Source organism: Lutra lutra, chromosome 15 (genome assembly GCF_902655055.1).
Source record: "Lutra lutra chromosome 15, mLutLut1.2, whole genome shotgun sequence".
NCBI classification, from domain to species: domain Eukaryota; kingdom Metazoa; phylum Chordata; class Mammalia; order Carnivora; family Mustelidae; genus Lutra; species Lutra lutra.
In genome coordinates this window covers 18935975-18957292 of record NC_062292.1, presented here as the reverse complement: position 1 = coordinate 18957292, position 21318 = coordinate 18935975, and the positions used below count along the sequence as shown (strand labels likewise).

The 21318-nt window shown below is 38.7% G+C and overlaps 1 protein-coding gene across 1 annotated transcript in view; it reads left to right on the top strand.

Moving 5' to 3' along the window:
• The first annotated feature begins 345 nt into the window (after positions 1 to 345).
• Positions 346 to 21318, top strand: part of SHCBP1L (SHC binding and spindle associated 1 like) — a 42604-nt gene continuing 21631 nt past the window's right edge. The window contains exons 1-5 of the mRNA XM_047705481.1: positions 346 to 902; positions 3036 to 3185; positions 16769 to 16983; positions 17874 to 17960; positions 18036 to 18254. Coding sequence (XP_047561437.1) covers positions 483 to 902; positions 3036 to 3185; positions 16769 to 16983; positions 17874 to 17960; positions 18036 to 18254 — 1091 coding nt within the window. The 5' untranslated portion in view covers positions 346 to 482. The remainder of the gene's footprint in view (positions 903 to 3035; positions 3186 to 16768; positions 16984 to 17873; positions 17961 to 18035; positions 18255 to 21318) is intronic.

Genomic DNA, 21318 nt, shown 5'->3' with positions numbered 1-21318 from the left:
AGTCCCCAGCGTAAAACTGAATTTTCTTTCAGATCGTGTTTGTGCAGATGTGCGTGTGTGCAGTGTAGGCGGGGCATGAGTTAGGTCACGATGACCTGGGGGTGACTCACAAGCACCCTGAAAACGGAGGGGACCCTGGGGAGAGAATTCTCTCCTTGGGTAGGTCCAAGAGGAGCGGCGTGGGGTTAGGGCGAGCGCCCTGCGCCCCGGCGCCACCTAGCGGGGGCGCCGCACGGAACGCCACGCTGTCCACCCCCGCCCCGCCCCGCCCCGCAGCGTCCGCGGCCCCGCACCACCTCGCGGGCCGCGGTCCCCTCCACCCCGCCCCCGCCCCCACACCCATCCCCCAACTCACCCGGCCCTGCGCCCCTCGAGGCCCCGCGCTCGTTGCGGGCTCCGCGGGCGGCGCTCGCTCATTGGCCAGCGGGCTGAGAGCGGGAAAAGGGACTAACGGCTGCAGCTGGTCCTCGCGGTGTGAGGAGATGGCGTCCGGGGCCAGGGCTTCCGCGCCGGAGGACTCCGTCCGAACCGTCAGCCCCGGCAGGCGAGGCGAAAAGGGGGTGTCCGCGCCCACCGGAGACTCGGTGTTGGTGGGGACCCTGAAGAGCGCCGCATCCCCGGTGCGATCGGTGGCGGCGTCCCCGCGGCCCGTGAAAGGGAAGGCGGCCCGGGAGGCGGCCCGGCGGCGGCTGCAGCTGCTGCCGGCGGCTCAGGCCGAGGGCGACGGCGACGGCGAGGGGGGGGAGGAACAGGCGGAGGAGGAGGAGCCCCTTCTGTCGGTGCCCGAAGAGGATGAAGAGGAGGCGCAGCCACTGCCGCCGGTCTGCGTGTCCCCCATGAGGGGGATGTGGCGCGACGAGAAGGTGGCGCTGTACTGCGACGAGGTGCTGCAGGGCTGCAAGGTGAGGGCCGGCCTGCGGTTCCGAGAAGGACGCGGCCTCGCATCTGGAGGGCCTCCGCCGAGCCAGAGGCACCCGGCCTGGCCCAGAGCCAGTAACCGTTGGCTTTTCCCGCAGCCAGACCACTGTCAGTGAGGGGGGCAGCCCTGGTAGAGCGTTTGCCGGGTTTCTGGCAACTTCCAAGAGATGAAGATCGCTAGGTCTTAGTCAGTGCCCCAGTGGACGTCTTAGATCGACAGGCCTTTTTGGTGCCCTGGTTTGCGTCTTAGTTCTCTCGTTTAACGACTCGTGTCCACACATAAGGATACCATGGCCGAGCCTTGACTTTGACCTGACAGTACTGCACGCGTGTACACTCGGGGGTTCCCAGACCATCTGGGATGCTTCGTATCCAGGATACACGCACCTCGTAACACTGAAGAGAACAAATATCTTGTTTCTAGCCTTTTTTTTTTTTTAAGTTATAGAAGAATTTGTGTACAAAGATATTGGACACTGGTATGTATTAGAATTAAAAATTAGAGGGACGCCTGGGTGGCTCAGTTGGTTAAGCAGCTGCCTTCGGCTCAGGTCATGATCCCAGCGTCCTGGGATCGAGTCCCGCATCGGGCTCCTTGCTCATCAGGGAGCCTGCTTCTCCCTCTGCCTCTGCCTGCCATTCTGTCTGCCTGTGCTCGCTCTCTCTCCCTCTCTCTCTGACAAATAAATAAAATCTTAAAAAAAAAAAAAAAATAGAAAGTAGGGGCACCTGGGTGGCTCAGTGGGTTAAGTCCTCTGCCTTCAGCTCGGGTCATGGTCTCAGGGTCCTGGAATCGAGCCCCGCAACGGGTTCTCTGCTCAGCAGGGAGTCTGCTTCCCCCCCTCTCTCTCTGCCTGCCTCTCTGCCTACTTGAGATCTCTGTCTGTCAAATCAATCAATCAATAAAATCTTTTTTGAAAAATTAGAAACTAAATTTCCGACTATGGGGCAGTAAAGAACTTGTGGCTGCATATAGTGGAGACCCATGCAGAGGAAAAAATTGGGTTTTCAAGAACATTAGTTATAGCTTACACTATAATATTAGAAAAAAACCCAGGAGACAAAACAAAACATGATTCATTTGCAGGATGATTACAAGCACAGAAAAATGACTGGAAGGAATTAGCAAGAATGGTTATTTGGGCTGTCAGGATCAGGAGTGGGTTTTGTTTTCCTTACAGATTGTGCATTTTTCAGATTTTCTGTAGGTGAAACGTATTTTACAATCGGATGAAAATTTTATTTCTAAGAACACATTTAACATAAAACTAGGACAGTATTAATGGCCAAGTTATATCTGATAATGAGGGTTGGAGAAGAGGAAGTCTCTGAAAGGCAACTGAAATACTTTTATAGAAAATTTTGTGCCATTAATCAGACCGGTTCTAATGACTGAGTTTCACAATAGCTTTCCTGATGATTATCATCCTTGAGGTAACTGAATTTTAAAAAAATCAAATGGGTAGTGTTTGTTGAATGCTTAATATGCTCATTTGTTTTATAGGATGGAGTGCTGTTTTAAATTTTTATGTACTGTTTAAATACGTTATTGTATCTTTAAAGTTCAGAAAAATAATTGCTGTTTTTTAAAAAGATAATTACTATTTTTAAATGTATAATTACAGTTCTTTTTAGTGGATTAATAAAACAAATTACTTTAAAAATAGCAAGTAGAGGGGCACCTGGGTGGCTCAGTGGTTAAGCCGCTGCCTTCGGCTCGGGTCATGGTCTCAGGGTCCTGGGATCGAGCCCCGCGTCGGACTCTCTGCTCTGCAGGGAGCCTGCTTCCTCCTCTCTCTCTCTCTCTCTCTCTGCCTGCCTCTCTGCCCACTTGTGATCTCTCTCTGTCAAATAAATAAAATTAAAAAAAAAAAATAGCAAGTAGATGTTTCAGCACTGAATTACTCTATTGAGTGAATGGATCTCTTTTAAGTTAATTTTTATGGTATTTTCCAGTAAACATTGATTCAATTAAAACCTGTTACTTTCCAGGTAACAGATAACTGTTTTTTTAATTTTTTAAGGGTATATCCATCTCATATTTAAATAGAAATCAGTAAAAATATTTATATACTAATCTATAATTTTATATACTTACACATTTTTTCTTTTGCTAGGCAGAAGATGCTGATGAAGCTATGAGTAAATATCTATCAGAAAAATTAAAGTTGAAGGACAAATGGTTTGGAGTCTGGAAGACGAATCCTGAGTTATTCTTTGTGAAATATGAAGAAGCTTCTATCCCTTTTGTTGGTATACTGGTTGAGGTAAATAACTTTTACCTGAGCTTTGTTCTTTTGAGTGAAATTATTAGTTCTTTTGAAGATCAAAATATGACCTTACTAATTTGGGGCTTTGATACTTAAATGCAGGCTGACAAAGGTTAATGTCTATTTTAATTTTCTAAGCAGATTAATAGTGTAAAAAGAAGGGGGGATATTAGCATCCATTTACCTGGGCACAGTTAATTATTAAATGGAATCTAGTACATCAGACAGTATTTATTAGCTTAGTTTCAATTGCTCACAAAGCAAAAGTGCATTTCTTTAAATTAGTAATTTAGGCTTTAACAGACTTGGGCCTTTTTTTTCCATCATTTGCCTTTAAATTCATTTATCTGAATTACGAGGTTTAGGTAGAATAAGACAGGAAAAAATGGATTAGAAAACTATTGGCAAAATTTGAAATTTCCCATGAAAAGTACCCTTTTAGTACTTCAACTTTAGTACATCAACTTCCAGGCCTTCATCTGGTAAGATTTTACTTTTTTAGGTCTATAGGTTAAATACTGTAGCATATTTGATGTCATAAGTTACCCTTAAAGATTAATTTTCCCTGTATAGACATTAATATCTATAATCACAAATGGTATCCCTACCTCAGATATTTCAAATCTGTTGTTTTGGTTACCAGAAAAATTTGTGTTTGAAATTCATTACATTGCACACTACCTGAAAATAATTCACTTCTATGTGCTATGAAAAAGTAAGTTAGTGGTATTTTTACAGAGAAGAAAAGGCATATTTTTTTATCATAGAGACTATACAAAAAATATAGAGACTTGGGATTAGTTTTTCAATAATATTCTGTTTTTAGTGTTTCTTTGAGTTTTGCTCAACCTCAGATTTTGAGTAACTTTTCCCTGGAACTTTCATAACTCCTCTGGACTTTTTTTCACACGGATAAGATAAGAGGAGGTGTACTACATTGGTATCTTTAACATTTTGCGGGGGGGGGAGGGTTTAGTCAAGTTTTATGTGGAAGCCTGACATACACAACACATTAAAGCAGGACATTTCTGACTGAAATAAAGGGGATGGCATTCTAGCAATTAAAAAAAAAGGGGGGATGGCTTTTCTTCTAACACCTCATGATAGCCCCTATATGCCATAAATACTTGAAAGATCCTTAAACTTATGTGAAAACTCACTGGATTAGATTATCTAGAAATTATATCAAGTTCTAAGGTCTTACATGTAATACATTGATTATTTGCTCTCTTTCTTACTCCAAAAATAACAAGATTATACATAATTAGATTCCTAGAATCCTCTAGGGATTGCCCATTCTCTAGAGATTGCCAATGTAAATACTAGAAAGATAGGAAGAAAAGGGGAGAACAGAGCAAAAAGCAGAATAGTATATTGGCAGGTTCTAATTCTTTGAATTACATGGCAGTAAAACTAGCTCTTAAGTGCTGCGCAATTCAGATGTTGTTTTGTCTGCCAAAGCTTCTTAAATCTTACTTGGATTGAAGTATCAATAGTTGCTATATGATATTCCTTTTTCTGAAGTCAGAATAATTTATTTCTATGGACCTCATTCTCTTTTTCTTTAGATGCTCAGTTTTCTGTTGCTGCTGTAAGAATTTACCATAAGTTTGGTGACAATACAAATTTGTTATCTTACACTTCAATAGAAAAAATCTGACATGGACCCAGTGAGGTAAAATCAAGATATAGGCAAGACTGCATTCCCTTTTGGAGGCTCTAGAAAAGAATCTGTTTCCTTGTCTTGTCCAGCCTCTAGAAGCTTCCTGCATTCCACGACTTCTGGCCCCCTCTCTTCATATTCAAAGTCTTCCTTAGATTCTACCTTTCTGGTTCTTTGCAGGCTGAAAAAGTGCATGTCCTTTAAGATTTATGATTACAATGGGCCCAGCTGGGTAATTCAGGATAACTTTCCCATTTCAACTCCTTAACCTTAATCATACTTGCAAAGTCCCTTTTACTATGTAAAGTAATATTAATATATTATCAGGTTCCAAGTATAAAGACATGAATGTCTTTGACGGCCATTATTCTGGCTACTACAGATTCATTCAATGACAAAAAATTTGGAAATATTTGATTGGAAGAAAACCTGGCATATCCTTAATCTTGGTTACAAAATGGTGCCTGGGTGGCTTAGTTGGTTAAGCGTCTGCCTTCCACTCAGGTCATGATCCCAGAGTCTTAGGATTGAGCCCACATTGGGCTCTCTTCTCAGTGGAGAATCTGCTTCTCCCTCTCTCTGCTGCTCTGCTTACTTGTGTACTCTCTCCCTCTCTGTCAAATAAAATCTTTAAAAAAAATTTTTTTAAGTAGTTCACTCATTATATGTCAGTTATCTCAATAAAGCTAGAAAAAATAAAAATAACAAAAATAAATAGACCCCATTGCACATAAAAACAAATAAACAAAAATGAAAAAGTTCGCTTAATTTCTAGAAATTTAGTCTACAGAAATCAGGTATGCAGAAAAAGATTTATATATTGAGTGATCACAGTGATATTTAAAAAATTAAAAATTAGTAATATCATAAAACTTTAAAAATAAGATGCTGGCTAAATAAATGATATATCCATAAAATAGAATATTATGTAGCCATAAAACGTTAACAAAAAACTTTTATTGATTTAGAAAAGCACTCATTATATATGTAAGATAAAATAAAAGATTACAGGGGTACTTGGGTGGCTCAGTGGGTTAAAGCCTCTGCTTTCGGCTCAGGTCATGATCCCAGCGTCCTGGGATCAAGCCTGGCATTGGGCTCTCTGCTCAGCAGGGAGCCTGCTTCCCTTCCTCTCTCTCTGCCTACTTGTGATCTCTGTCAGATAAATAAATAAAATCTTTGAAAAATAAAAATAAAAAAATAAAAGATTACAGAACTAGATATTCAGTATGATCCAATTGTGTAAATTATATAAGGACATAGGAATAAAACTGGAAGATAAAAAGGTTAACAGTAGTTGGTGTATTATGGTTGATTTGTAAACATTTTGTACAAAGAACATGTGTAGACACTATCAATAAATTTAGAGAATCTTTTTTTTTAAGTTTTATTCAAATTCCAGTTAGTTAGCATACAGTATAATACTAGTTTCAAATGTACAATTTAGTGATTCAACACTTACCTACAACAGCCAGTGCTTGACTTGCCGCAACAAGTGCACTCCTTAATCCTTATCACTTATTTGACTCATTCCCCACCCCACTCACCCTCCCTCTGGTCCCCATCAGTTTGTTCTCTATAGTTAGGAGTCTTTTTCTTGGTTTGCCTCTCTCTCTCTTTTTTCCCTCTTTGCTTATTTGTTTTATTTCTTAAATTCCCATATAAGTGAAATCATATGGTACCTGTCTTTCTCTGACTGACTTATTTTACTTAGCATAACACCCTCGAGCTTCATCCATGTCTTGGCAAGTGGCAAGATTTTGTTCTTTTTTATGGCTGAGTAATATGCCATTGTATATATGTACACACATATACATATACACATATGGATATATACCACATCATCTTTATCCATTCATCAGTTGATGGACACTTGGACTGTTTCCATAATTTGGCTATTGTAGATAATGCTGCTATAAACATTGGGGTGCATGTATCCCTTTGACTTAGTATTTTTGTGTTCTTTAGGTAAGTATTTAGTAGTGCAATTGCTGGATCATAGGGTAATTCTATTTTTAGCTTTTTGAGGAACCTCCATACTGTATTCCAGAATGGCTGCCCCAGTTTGCATTCCTACCAACAGTGCACAAGTGTTCCCCTTTCTTCACATCCTCACTACCGTCTATGGTTTCTTGTGTTGTTGATTTTAGCCATTTTGACAGGTGTGTAGTGATATCTCATTGTACTTTTGATTTGTAGTTCCTTGATGATGAGAGATGTTGAGTCTTTCATTTGTCTGTTAACTATCTGGTTATCTTCTTTGGAAAAATGTCGGCTCATATCTTCTGCCCATTTTTTACTTGGATTGTTTTTTGGCTATTGAACTAAGTTCTTTATATATTTTGGATACTAGCCCTTTATCAGATATGTCATTGGCAACTATTTTCTCCCATTTAGTAGGTTGCCTTTTAGTTTTGTTGCTTGTTTCCTTTGCTGTGCAGAAACTTTTTATCTTGATAACATCCCAATAGTTTATATTTGCTTTTGTTTCGCTTCCCTCAGGAGACATTATCTAGAAAAAGGTCACCATGGCTGTTGTCAAAGAGATTACTGCCTGTGTTCTCTAAGCTCTCTATGTCTTTAATCCATTTTGAGCCTCTCATTGGGCTCCATGCTGGGTGTGAAGCCTGCTTAAGATTCTCTCCCTCTCCCTCTTCCTCTGCCCCTCCCCCCAAAAATAAAAATAATAAATAACAAATAAAACCAAGGATTCTATAACTAAAGATAGGAGTTTGTGGAAATAGCCACAAAGTAAGATGTAAATGTTGAGAATAGTTCACAGTTACTATTCCCTCTTTAGAACTATGATGCAGTAGAATCAGGTAAGCAACCAGCTTCCAGAATCCACTGAGAGATCCCTTAAATGTGTCCAAATTAAAGATCCTCTAAACTGGGAACATACCTCAACATAATAAAGGCCATATACGAAAAACTCACAGCTAATATCATCCTCAGTGGGGAAAACTGAGAGATTTTCCTTTATGGTCAGGAACAAGGGACGGATGTCCACTTTAACCACTGTTGTTCAACACAGTACTAGAAGTCTTAGCCACAGCATTCAGAAAACAGAAAGAAATAAAAGGCATCCGAGTCAGCAAGGAAAAAGTAAAACTTTCACTATTTGCAGATGACATAATACTCTATAGAAAACCCAAGACTCCACCAAAAAATTGATACAATTGATACATGAATTCAGTAAAGTTGCAGGATATGAAATTGACATACAGAAATCTATTGCAGTTCTTTACCAATAATGAAGCAGCAGAAAGAAAAGTAAGGAATCAATCTCCTTTACAATTGCACCAAAAACAATAGGATATCTAGGAATAAACCAAAGAGGTGAAAGACCTGTACTCTGAAAACTATAAAACACTGATAAAAGAAATTGAGAATGACACAAAGGAATGGAGACATTTCATGCTCATATAAATACCAATAGCATTTTTCAGAGAGCTAGAATAAACAATCCTAAAAGTTGTATGGAACCACAAGAGATGTCAATAACCAAAACTATCATGAAAATAGGAAAAAAGCAAAGCTGGAGGCATCCCAATTCTGGACTTCAAGTTATATTACAAAGCTGTAGTGATCAAAATAGTATGGTACTAGCACAAAAATAGACACCATAGATCAATAGAACAGAACAGAAAACACAGAAATAAACCCACGAGTATATGGTCAATTATTCTTTGACAAAGCAGGAAAGAATATCCAATGAAAGAAAGACAGTCTCTTTAACAAATGGTGTTGGGAAAACTGGGCAGCAACATGCAAAAGAATGAAACTGGACCACTTTCTTATACCATACACAAAAATGAATTCAAAATGAATTAAAGACCTAAATGTGAGACCTGAAACCATAAAAATCCTAAAAGAGAGTACAAGTGGTAATTTCTCTAACATCAGCTATAGCAACATTTTTCTAGATACGTCTCCTCTGAGGTAAGGGAAACAAAAGCAAAAATAAGTAGCTAGGACTACATCAGAATAAAAAGGTCATGCACGGAAAAGGAAATAAGCAACAAAACTAAAAGACAACCTATGGAATGGGAGAAGATATTTGCCAATGATATATCTGATAAAGAGTTAATATCCACAGTATAAAGGAAATTATACAACTCAACAGCCAGAAAACAATCCCATTAAAAAATGGGCACAAGACATGAACAGACAATTCTCCAAAGAAGACATGGCCAACAGACACATGAAAAGATGCTCAAACTGATCATCAGGGAAATGCAAATCAAAACTACAATGAGATATCACCTCATGTCTGTCAGAATGGTTAAAATAAAAAACAAAAGAAACAACAGTGTTGAGGATATGGAGAAAAAGGAACCCCCGCACACTATTGGTGAGAATGCAACCTGGTGCAACCATTGGAAGACATTATGGAGGTTCCTCAAAAAATTAAACATAGAACTAGTTTTGAATTAGTATTTTGTATTATTTGAGTAAATACCCAATAGTGTATTGCAGAATTATTTACAATAGCTAAATTATGGAAGTGGCCCAAATGTGCTGTGATAGATGAAAGGATTAAGACAATGTGTATAGGGAGGGAGTCAAGATGGCGGAGAAGTAGCAGGCTGAGACTACTTCGGGTAGCGGGAGATCAGCTAAATAGCTTATCTAAAGATTGCAAACACCTACAAATCCAACGGGAGATTGAAGAGAAGAAGAACAGCAATTCCAGAAACAGAAAATCAACCACTTTCTGCAAGGTAGGACTGGCGGAGAAGTGAATCCAAAGCGACGGGAAGATAGACCGCGGGGGGAGGGGCCGGCTCCCGGCGAGCGGCGGAGCAACGGAGCAAAATCAGGACTTTTAAAAGTCTGTTCCGCTGAGGGACATCGCTCCAGAGGCTTAACTGGGGTGAAGCCCAGGCGGGGTCAGCACGGCCTCAGGTCCCGCAGGGTCGCAGAAGGATCGGGGGTGTCTGAGTGTCGCAGAGCTTACCGGTATTAGAACGGGGAAGCCGGCTGCGGAGACAGAGCCGAGGAGTGACTCTCAGCTCGGGGTTGCCTTGAACCGGTCGCAGGCTCGGTCAGCTCGGAGCGCGGCCGGAGGCCAGGGTGACGGGAGTCATTGGGCGCTGTTCTCTGAGGGCGCACTGAGGAGTGGGGCCCCGGGCTCTCGGCTCCTCCGGGCCGGAGACCGGGAGGCCGCCATCTTTATTCCCGTCCTCCGGACTCTACGGAAAGCGCTCAGGGAACAAAAGCTCCCGAAAGCGAACCCGAGCGGATGACTCAGCGCGGCCCCGGGTAAGGGCGGTGCAACTCCGCCTGGGGCAAAGACGCTTGAGAATCACTACAACAGGCCCCTCCCCCAGAAGATCAACGGGAAACCCAGCCAGGACCAAGTTCACCTACCAAGGAGAGCGGCAGAATTCCAGAGGAGAAGAAAGCAAAGCACGGAACTCATGGCTTTCTCCCCATGATTTTTTAGCCTTGCAGTTAATTTAATTTTTTTTCTTTTTCAATTTTTTTTTCTTTTTCTCTTCTTCTGCTAAATTTTTTTTAACTTTTACCGTTTTCTTTTTTTAACGTTTTTTAAATAGTTTATCTAATATATATATATATATTTTTCCTCTTTTTATATTTTTTCTTTATCGGCTTTCTTTTTTTTAATAGTTCCTTTTTTTTTTTTTCTTTCTTTCTGAACCCCTTTTTATCCCCTTTCTCCCCCCTCACAATTCGGGATCTCTTCTGATTTGGCTAAAGCATATTTTCCTGGGGTTGTTGCCACCCTTTTAGTATTTTACTTGCTCCTTCATAAACTCTTATCTGGACAAAATGACAAGGCGGAAAAATTCACAACAAAAAAAAGAACAAGAGGCAGTACCAAAGGCTAGGGACCTAATCAATACAGACATTGGTAATATGTCAGATATAGAGTTCAGAATGATGATTCTCAAGGTTCTAGCCGGGCTTGAAAAAGGCATGGAAGATATTAAAGCAACCCTCTCAGGAGATATAAAAGCCCTTTCTGGAGAAATAAAAGAACTAAAATCTAACCAAGTTGAAATCAAAAAAGCTATTAATGAGGTGCAATCAAAAATGGAGGCTCTCACTGCTAGGATAAATGAGGCAGAAGAAAGAATTAGCGATATAGAAGACCAAATGACAGAGAATAAAGAAGCTGAGCAAAAGAGGGACAAACAGCTACTGGACCACGAGGGGAGAATTCGAGAGATAAGTGACACCTTAAGACGAAACAACATTAGAATAATTGGGATTCCAGAAGAAGAGGAAACAGAGAGGGGAGCAGAAGGTATATTGGAGAGAATTATTGGAGAGAATTTCCCCAATATGGCAAAGGGAACAAGCATCAAAATCCAGGAGGTTCAGAGAACCCCCCTCAAAATCAATAAGAATAGGTCCACACCCCGTCACCTAATAGTAAAATTGACAAGTCTTAGTGACAAAGAAAAGATTCTGAAAGCAGCCCGGGAAAAGAAGTCTGTAACATACAATGGTAAAAATATTAGATTGGCAGCAGACTTATCCACAGAGACCTGGCAGGCCAGAAAGAGCTGGCATGATATATTCAGAGTACTAAATGAGAAAAACATGCAGCCAAGAATACTATATCCAGCTAGGCTATCATTGAAAATAGAAGGAGAGATTAAAACTTCCAGGACAAACAAAAACTGAAAGAATTTGCAAACACCAAACCAGCTCTACAGGAAATATTGAAAGGGGTCCTCTAAGCAAAGAGAGACCCTAAAAGTAGTAGATCAGAAAGAAACAGAGACAATATACAATAACAGTCACCTTACAGGCAATACAATGGCACTAAATTCATATCTCTCAATACTTACCCTGAATGTTAATGGGCTAAATGCCCCAATCAAAAGACACAGGGTATCAGAATGGATAAAAAAACAAAACCCATCTATATGTTGCCTATAAGAAACTCATCTTAAACCCGAAGACACCTCCAGGTTTAAAGTGAGGGGGTGGAAAAGAATTTACCATGCTAATGGACATCAGAAGAAAGCAGGAGTGGCAATCCTTATATCAGATCAATTAGATTTTAAGCCAAAGACTATAATAAGAGATGAGGAAGGACACTATATCATACTCAAAGGAACTGTCCAACAAGAAGATCTAACAATTTTAAATATCTATGCCCCTAACGTGGGAGCAGCCAACTATATAAACCAATTAATAACAAAATCAAAGAAACACATCGACAAGAATACAATAATAGTAGGGGATTTTAACACTCCCCTCACTGAAATGGACAGATCATCCAAGCAAAAGATCAACAAGGAAATCAAGGCCTTAAATGACACACTGGACCAGATGGACATCACAGATATATTCAGAACATTTCATCCCAAAGCAACAGAATACACATTCTTCTCTAGTGCACATGGAACATTCTCCAGAATAGATCACATTCTTGGTCCTAAATCAAGTCTCAACCGGTGTCAAAAGATTGGGATCATTCCCTGCATATTTTCAGACCACAATGCTCTGAAGCTAGAACTCAATAACAAGAGGAAATTTGGAAAGAACCCAAATACATGGAGACTAAACAGCATCCTTCTAAAGAATGAATGGGTCAACCAGGAAATTAAAGAAGAATTGAAAAAATTTATGGAAAAAAATGATAATGAAAACACAACAGTTCAGAATCTGTGGGACACAACAAAGGCAGTCCTGAGAGGAAAATATATAGCGGTACAAGCCTTTCTCAAGAAACAAGAAAGGTCTCAGGTACACAACCTAACCCTACACCTAAAGGAGCTGGAGAAAGAACAAGAAAGAAACCCTAAACCCAGCAGGAGAAGAGAAATCATAAAGATCAGAGCAGAAATCAATGAAATAGAAACCAAAAAAACAATAGAACAAATCAACGAAACTAGGAGCTGGTTCTTTGAAAGAATTAATAAGATTGATAAACCCCTGGCCAGACTTATCAAAAAGAAAAGAGAAAGGACCCAAATAAATAAAATCATGAATGAAAGAGGAGAGATCACAACTAACACCAAAGAAATACAGACAATTATAAGAACATACTATGAGCAACTCTACGCCAACAAATTTGACAATCTGGAAGAAATGGATGCATTCCTAGAGACATATAAACTACCACAACTGAACCAGGAAGAAATAGAAAGCCTGAACAGACCCATAACCAGTAAGGAGATTGAAACAGTCATCAAAAATCTCCAAACAAACAAAAGCCCAGGGCCAGATGGCTTCCCGGGGGAATTCTACCAAACATTTAAAGAACTAATTCCTATTCTCCTGAAACTGTTCCAAAAAATAGCAATAGAAGGAAAACTTCCAAACTCATTTTATGAGGCCAGCATCACCTTGATCCCAAAACCAGACAAGGATCCCAACAAAAAAGAGAACTACAGACCAATATCCTTGATGAACACAGATGCAAAAATTCTCGCCAAAATACTAGCCAATAGGATTCAACAGTACATTAAAAGGATTATTCACCACGACCAAGTGGGATTTATTCCAGGGCTGCAAGGCTGGTTCAACATCCGCAAATCAATCAATGTGATACAACACATTAATAAAAGAAAGAACAAGAACCATATGATACTCTCCATAGATGCTGAAAAAGCATTTGACAAAGTACAGCATCCCTTCCTGATCAAAACTCTTCAAAGTGTAGGGATAGACGGCACATACCTCAATATTATCAAAGCCATCTATGAAAAACCCACCGCAAATATCATTCTCAATGGAGAAAAACTAAAAGCTTTTCCGCTAAGGTCAGGAACACGGCAGGGATGTCCATTATCACCACTGCTCTTCAACATAGTACTAGAAGTCCTAGCCTCAGCAATCAGACAACAAAAGGAAATTAAAGGCATCCAAATCGGCAAAGAAGAAGTCAAACTATCACTCTTCGCAGATGATATGATACTCTATGTGGAAAACCCAAAAGACTCCACTCCAAAACTGCTATAACTTGTACAGGAATTCAGTAAAGTGTCAGGATATAAAATCAATGCACAGAAATCAGTTGCATTTCTCTACACCAACAACAAGACAGAAGAAAGAGAAATTAAGGAGTCCATCCCATTTACAATTGCACCCAAAACTATAAGATACCTAGGAATAAACCTAACCAAAGAGACTAAGAATCTATACACAGAAAACTATAAAGTACTCATGAAAGAAATTGAGGAAGACACAAAGAAATGGAAAAATGTTCCATGCTCCTGGATTGGAAGGATAAATATTGTGAAAATGTCTATGCTACCTAAAGCAATCTACACATTTAATGCAATTCCTATCAAAGTACCATCCATTTTTTTCAAAGAAATGGAACAAATAATCCTAAAATTTATATGGAACCAGAAAAGACCTCGAATAGCCAAAGCAATATTGAAAAAGAAAGCCAAAGTTGGTGGCATCACAATTCCGGACTTCAAGCTCTATTACAAAGCTGTCATCATCAAGACAGCATGGTACTGGCACAAAAACAGACACATAGATCAATGGAACAGAATAGAGAGCCCAGAAATGGACCCTCAACTCTATGGTCAACTCATCTTCGACAAAGCAGGAAAGAATGTCCAATGGAACAAAGACAGCCTCTTCAATAAATGGTGTTGGGAAAATTGGACAGCCACATGCAGAAAAATGAAATTGGATCATTTCCTTACACCACACACGAAAATAGACTCAAAATGGATGAAGGATCTCAATGTGAGAAAGGAATCCATCAAAATCCTCGAGGAGAACACAGGCAGCAACCTCTTCGACGTCAGCCGCAGCAACATCTTCCTAGGAACATCACCAAAGGCAAGGGAAGCAAGAGCAAAAATGAACTTTTGGGATTTTATCAAGATCAAAAGCTTTTGCACAGCAAAGGAAACAGTTAACAAAACCAAAAGACAACTGACAGAATGGGAGAAGATATTTGCAAATGACATATCAGATAAAGGGCTAGTGTCCAAAATCTATAAAGAACTTAGCAAACTCAACACCCAAAGAACAAAGAATCCAATCAAGAAATGGGCAGAGGACATGAACAGACATTTCTGCAAAGAAGACATCCAGATGGCCAACAGACACATGAAAAAGTGCTCCATATCACTCGGCATCAGGGAAATACAAATCAAAACCACCATGAGATATCACCTCACACCAGTCAGAATGGCTAAAATTAACAAGTCAGGAAATGACAGATGCTGGCGAGGATGTGGAGAAAGGGGAACCCTCCTACACTGTTGGTGGGAATGCAAGCTGGTGCAACCACTCTGGAAAACAGCATGGAGGTTCCTCAAAATGTTGAAAATAGAACTACCCTATGACCCTGCAATTGCACTGCTGGGTATTTACCCTAAAGATACAAACGTAGTGATCCGAAGGGGCACGTGCACCCGAATGTTTATAGCAGCAATGTCTACAATAGCCAAACTATGGAAAGAACCTAGATGTCCATCTACAGACGAATGGATAAAGAAGATGTGGTATATATACACAATGGAATACTATGCAGCCATCAAAAGAAATGAAATCTTGCCATTTGCGACGACGTGGATGGAACTAGAGGGTATCATGCTTAGCGAAATAAGTCAATCGGAGAAAGACAACTATCATATGATCTCCCTGATATGAGGGAGAGGAGATGCAACATGGGGGGTAGGAGAAGAGTAAATGAAACAAGATGGGATTGGGAGGGAGACAAACCATAAGTGACTCTTAATCTCACAAAACAAACTGAGGGTTGATGGGGGGAGGGGGTTGGGAGAGGGGGTGGGGTTATGGATATTGGGGAGGGTATGTGCTATGGTGAGTGTTGTGAAGTGTGTAAACCTGGCGATTCGCAGAATTGTACCCCTGGGGATTAAAATATATGTTTATAAAGCTGTAAAAAAAAAAAAGAAAGAAAGAAAGAAAGAAAGAAAGAAAGGATGAATACCCAAGTTTTGTAGCAACATGGACGGGACTGGAAGAGATTATGCTGAGTGAAATAAGTCAAGCAGAGAGAGTCAATTATCATATGGTTTCACTTATTTGTGGAGCATAACAAATAGCATGGAGGACAAGGGGAGATGGAGAGGAGAAGGGAGTTGAGGGAAATTGGAGGGGGAGGTGAACCATGAGAGACTATGGACTCTGAAAAACGATCTGAGAATTTTGAAGGGGTGGGGGGTGGGAGGTTGGGGGCACCAGGTGGTGGGTATTGTAGAGGGCACGGATTGCATGGAGCACTGGGTGTGGTGCAAAAATAATGAATACTGTCATGCTGAAAAAATAAAAAAATGAAAAATAAAAAAAATAGTTAAAAAAAAAAGACAATGTGTATATATATTCACAATGGAATATTATATAGCCGCAAAAAGAATGAAATCTTGTCATTTGCAACAACATGGATGGCTCTCGAGAGTATAATGCTAAGTGAAGTAAGTCACTCACAGAAAGATAAATACCATATGATTTCACTCATATGTGGAATTTAAGAAAGAAAACCAGAGACAAACCAAAAACAAACTCTCAATTACAGAAAACAAACAGATGTTTATCAGAGGGGAGGTGGGTTGGGGGATAGGTGAAATAACTGCAGAGTAATAATGTTTACTTTGATGAGCTCTGACCAATATAGGGAATTGTTGAGTCATTATATTGTGCAACTGAAACTAATATAGCGTTATTAACTACACTGGAACTAAAAGAAAGAAAAGAAGGAAATGAGAGGAGAAGGGAGAGGAAGGAAGGAAAGGAAAGGAAAAAAGAGAAATAAAAGGAGAGGGAAAGAGGGAGGGAGGGTTTTGAAAAATTGTATTTTATTTAGTATTGATCTATAATTTCTGTGTGATTAAAGAGGTCATAAAATTTAAAAGAAGAAATTTTATAAACAGAGGATGTGTGAGGAAAAAATCCTGTGGTTTATTTTGATTTGTAATTACAAATTTTATATTTATCTTAGGTAACTTGTAAACCACACCAAAGCTCATCATCTTGTTTCAAAGTTACTGTATCTGTTGCTGAGCCCTTTTCTTCTAACATTGCAAATATTCCAAGGGATTTGGTCAATGAGATTTTAGAAGAACTGGAGCATAGTGTGCCTCTCTTGGAAGTATACCCTGTTGAAGGACAAGATTCTGATATACATGATATTGCTCTGGCCCTGGAAGTTGTAAGGTATTAGACCTCTTTACCTCTTAAAAATTATCATATCCAAAGTTAATTTGTAAATATACAAGTGCTTCATAAATAGTTATTGATTTCATTTTTACCCACTGCTGAATTCAATTTGTCCATTTTTTTTAAGTTTATTTATTTATTTTAAGTAATCTCTACACCCAACATGGGGCTTGAACTCATGACTCCAAGATCAAGAGTCACATGTTTCACTGACTGTGTCAGCCAGGTGCTCCTATTCATTTTTAATGAACATATTTGTAACTCTTTTAATGTTTTTTTTTTCTTTTAACATTTTTTGAAGAAGTATTATACATGGGCAATGAAAAGTCTGCCATTTTTTGATCTTGCTTTTTCGAAAATTGATTTAAAAAAATGCTAGACACAAGTAACATTAAATTTTGTTCACATTTAAGCATCTTAAATATATTAGATTTTATGTTTCACATGTAAGGGCATTACAAATACTAGATATCATCATCTACATTATGATTGCTCCTTAAAAGTTGATACAATTTGAGAGAAGCTGTCCAAAAATGTAATACAGAGTATTTGGGGGCATATTTTTATTTTTCTAATGCTTCCTCTGAATATACAAATTTGATTACATCTTAAGTATTATTTCTTTGTTAATAAAACCATAGCCAAAATCTAGGAAATTTGGAAATATTTTTCATTACCACTTCAAGAATATTATCTGTAGTAACCTCAAATAGAATCTAGGTAATCTAATTTTTAAAGGTTTGATTTTAATACTAGTTCACTAAAAAGTCATTTAAAAACATTTTTCTTAGAATTCATACAAAGAATTCTGACATGAGATTGTCTTTAATTATATACATGGTATTGTCTCTTTCTGATCACTTTTAAATTATTTTTATTCATTATAGGTTTTTTTATGACTTTCTTTGGAGGGACTGGGATGATGAAGAAAGTTGTGAGAATTACACTGCTTTGATTGAAGAAAGAATTAATTTGTAAGTATAGTTAAAAACGAACTCAGCACATTATTATTATAAGATAAACATTGTAATTATATTGACACTTTTCAGGTGGTGTGATATACAAGATGGAACCATACCTGGTCCTATTGCACAACGTTTCAAAAAAACTTTGGAGAAATATAAAAACAAACGTGTTGAGCTTATCGAGTATCAGAGTAATATTAAGGAAGATCCATCTGCAGAAGAGGCCGTTGAATGCTGGAAAAAATACTATGAGATAGTAATGCTCTGTGGATTACTGAAAATGTGGGAAGATTTACGACTCCGGTAATAATTTGCTCTATTTTAAACAGAAAGATTACATGGTCATTCTTTTATCCTATCACTTGTCATATATGTTACCCTGACTAAAGTAGATTATAAAATGAGATGTCCAGTTTTTGAGATAAGAACAAAGTGCAACTACTAGTATTGGAAAATTATTTTTATATAACTGAGTTCACTGAAATCATTGGCTCCTTGGATAAGAAAACATGTTATCAATCTTATTCTTTTCTTATCTTTCAATCTTTCAACTTTACAGTCTTGACTTTGGCCAAAGCCTAAGAAAAGAGGAGGTAGATCTCTACCACATATAATAGGCAAAGTAAAGAGAAAGTTGATTAATTTGGCTGCCTCTTAATTTCTTCTTCTTTAACCAACATAAATTGATAAGTTCTTTTTATGATAAAACAGTGGAGATTTAACTAGCATCATTCTCCAGAATACTTCAAAATGTCTTAAAATATTTTCACAGTACTATGCAGTAAAGTACATATTTCTGTCTTTGTTTTAGATAGAGAGGAAACAGGAACTCTTGCTTGTGGTTTCAAAGTTAATGGAAAATTTTGAATGGAGCCAAAGGACATCTGACTTAGGTTCCACTTGTACACGTCTGTGCCTTAGAAATTCTGAGCCACATTTTACTTGTCCAACAATTAACTGTTAGCCTAAATATTTTCTTTTAAATTTGACTTATTTTTTTAATCATTAAGAATCCCATCTTAATGTCTATTTTTGATGTTGTTATTGGGATTCCTATCTAAGAAAACCTTGGGATTACTTTGGGAAGTCAATATAGATAAGATTTTTGAAATCTACTTATGTAGAAATCAAGATTCAACAAGAGTTGAATTTGAATACAAGCTATCATCACTAGACTTCAGATTCTAATGGCATAGGGCAACACAGGGTTCTCTCATCTTAAAAGTTATAATCACAAAGAATCTAGGTCTGGGAGTGATGGAGTAAGTTAATTGGTCAAACCCTTACATAGATAACACTTATAAAATTTGGACAAAAATATATTTAAAGTATCCAGGTATTTGAAGGCACTGTAAAATAACCAAAGGAGGCCACAGCCTTGAAATGTATTTATCCTTGGAATGGGTAAGAAATGGGAATTTGTTGCTTTTCAGTCTTAGAGGGATCACCAGTTCTCATAGCTCTGGCAGCAAAAAATGCAGTCCAACTATTTCATGATGGTGAAGGACAGAGTTCAAAGCTGGCAGAAGAGCTGGAAATATAGGTGGGATATCTTGAAAGAAGAGAGTTGCCAAAGGGGTGAGATCTAGAATTTTAGCATGAACTCTGCCCAAATTTTTGACTGACCGCTAAACTGTGCTAGCATTGGTGGGGGAAAAATTTGGGACCCATGCTTAAAAAAAAAGTATGTAGTTGAAGCATGGGAACTTGAGAGAACTGAACAGAGATGTCAGCTGCATTTTGAGCCCAGACAAGTTAACTGCCTGCTAGAATACAAGACTAACAATCCTCAGAAGAACAAAACACAATCCAGAGTTATGAGAATATATTTTCCAGAGTCTCCAGTGTTCAACCAAAAATTAATGGGCATGGAAAGAAACCAGAACATTAGATCCATACCCAGGAAAAAAGACATTTACTAAAATATGAGTTTGAATGGGCCCAGGGGTTAGATTTCAAAGACCTCAAAGCAGTTATTTAAATATATTCAATGAATTACAGGAAAACTGGTGTTAACAAATGGACAGAGAATCAACAGAGAAATGGAAGCTAAAAAACAAAATATTTTCAGATGCATCTCTGACATGTAAAGAGCTTGCTAATTACCTCTCCCATTCTTAAAAAAGAAAAAAGCTGAGCAAACCAAAAATGGCTTTCTTGGACCCATAGGAAAACTGAGGTCACAGGGCAAACCACCACCTTGAAATCTAGAGAAAAAAGTAAATTCAGAATCACAACCAAGATCTGCTTACCTGGAACAGATAACAACCTGGAGCCATAAACTGTAAGAACACAAATGGTAATTTTGATAAACTGCTGGAGGTTGAGTGCGGACTAGTATGCAAGTGAGAAACTGCTGGAGGGATGCAGTTCATAGGGAGATACCCCACATCTCTGTGGGGTTTTGCCTCCAGGAATTCTGGTGAAGAGTCAAGAAAAATCCCATTATACCTTGGGGATGGGAAAAGTTACTATTATGAAATATACCCAAAGCATCTCCATGACAAAGATCTGTTCCCTGGAGGAAGATTTTACCAGAGCCTTTTCCCACTGAGGGGAGAAGGGCATTTCCTTGACTCCAGTCCCCTCTAGCCTCCATATCTGGGAAGAGGAGGGCACTAAGAAACTTCTGAAGGTCACAGTCCAGGGACATAGACCCACTAAAAGACCAATATTTCATCATAAGATTATAGAACAATTCCTCTCCACCATACCACACCAATCACATTAGCTAGGCTCCTGTAGTAACTGGATTATAACTAAAAGAACTACAAGACAAAAAATCTGTCTAAAGAGGAGTTTTTAGGGAAGCTCAAAGGCAACAGAAGAGACACAAATATGGAAACATAGGAATGTGAGGCCTCTGACACCTACAGCTATAACAAACATTAAACACAGTTTACCTCCTGGACAAATTAATATAAAGTCGCACTCTAAAAGCCTATTTGCTTCAGTTTTTAGTCAATATATCATACTTGGCTTTCCACAAACTATTACAGGACATACTAAAAGGCAAGAACAAACCCAAGCCTGAAGAGCGAAAGCAAGCATCAGAACCAGATTCAATTATGATTTTGGAATTTATCAGATAGAATTTAAAATGCCTAATTAATGTTAGTCTCTAATGAAAAAAGGACACAAAATGTAAAAACAGATAGATAATGTAAGCATAAGACAGAAACTCTAAGAATGAATTAAAAGAAAATGCTAGAAATTAAAAAACACTAAATAAAAAAGATGAATATCTTTGAAGGGCTTACTAATAGATGGGATGAAACTGAGGAAGTAATCAGTGAGCTTGATTCTTGTGAGTGTGTGAGCTTGTCAGTGAGTGAGCTGTGTCAACAGAATCTTTTCAAACTGAAAT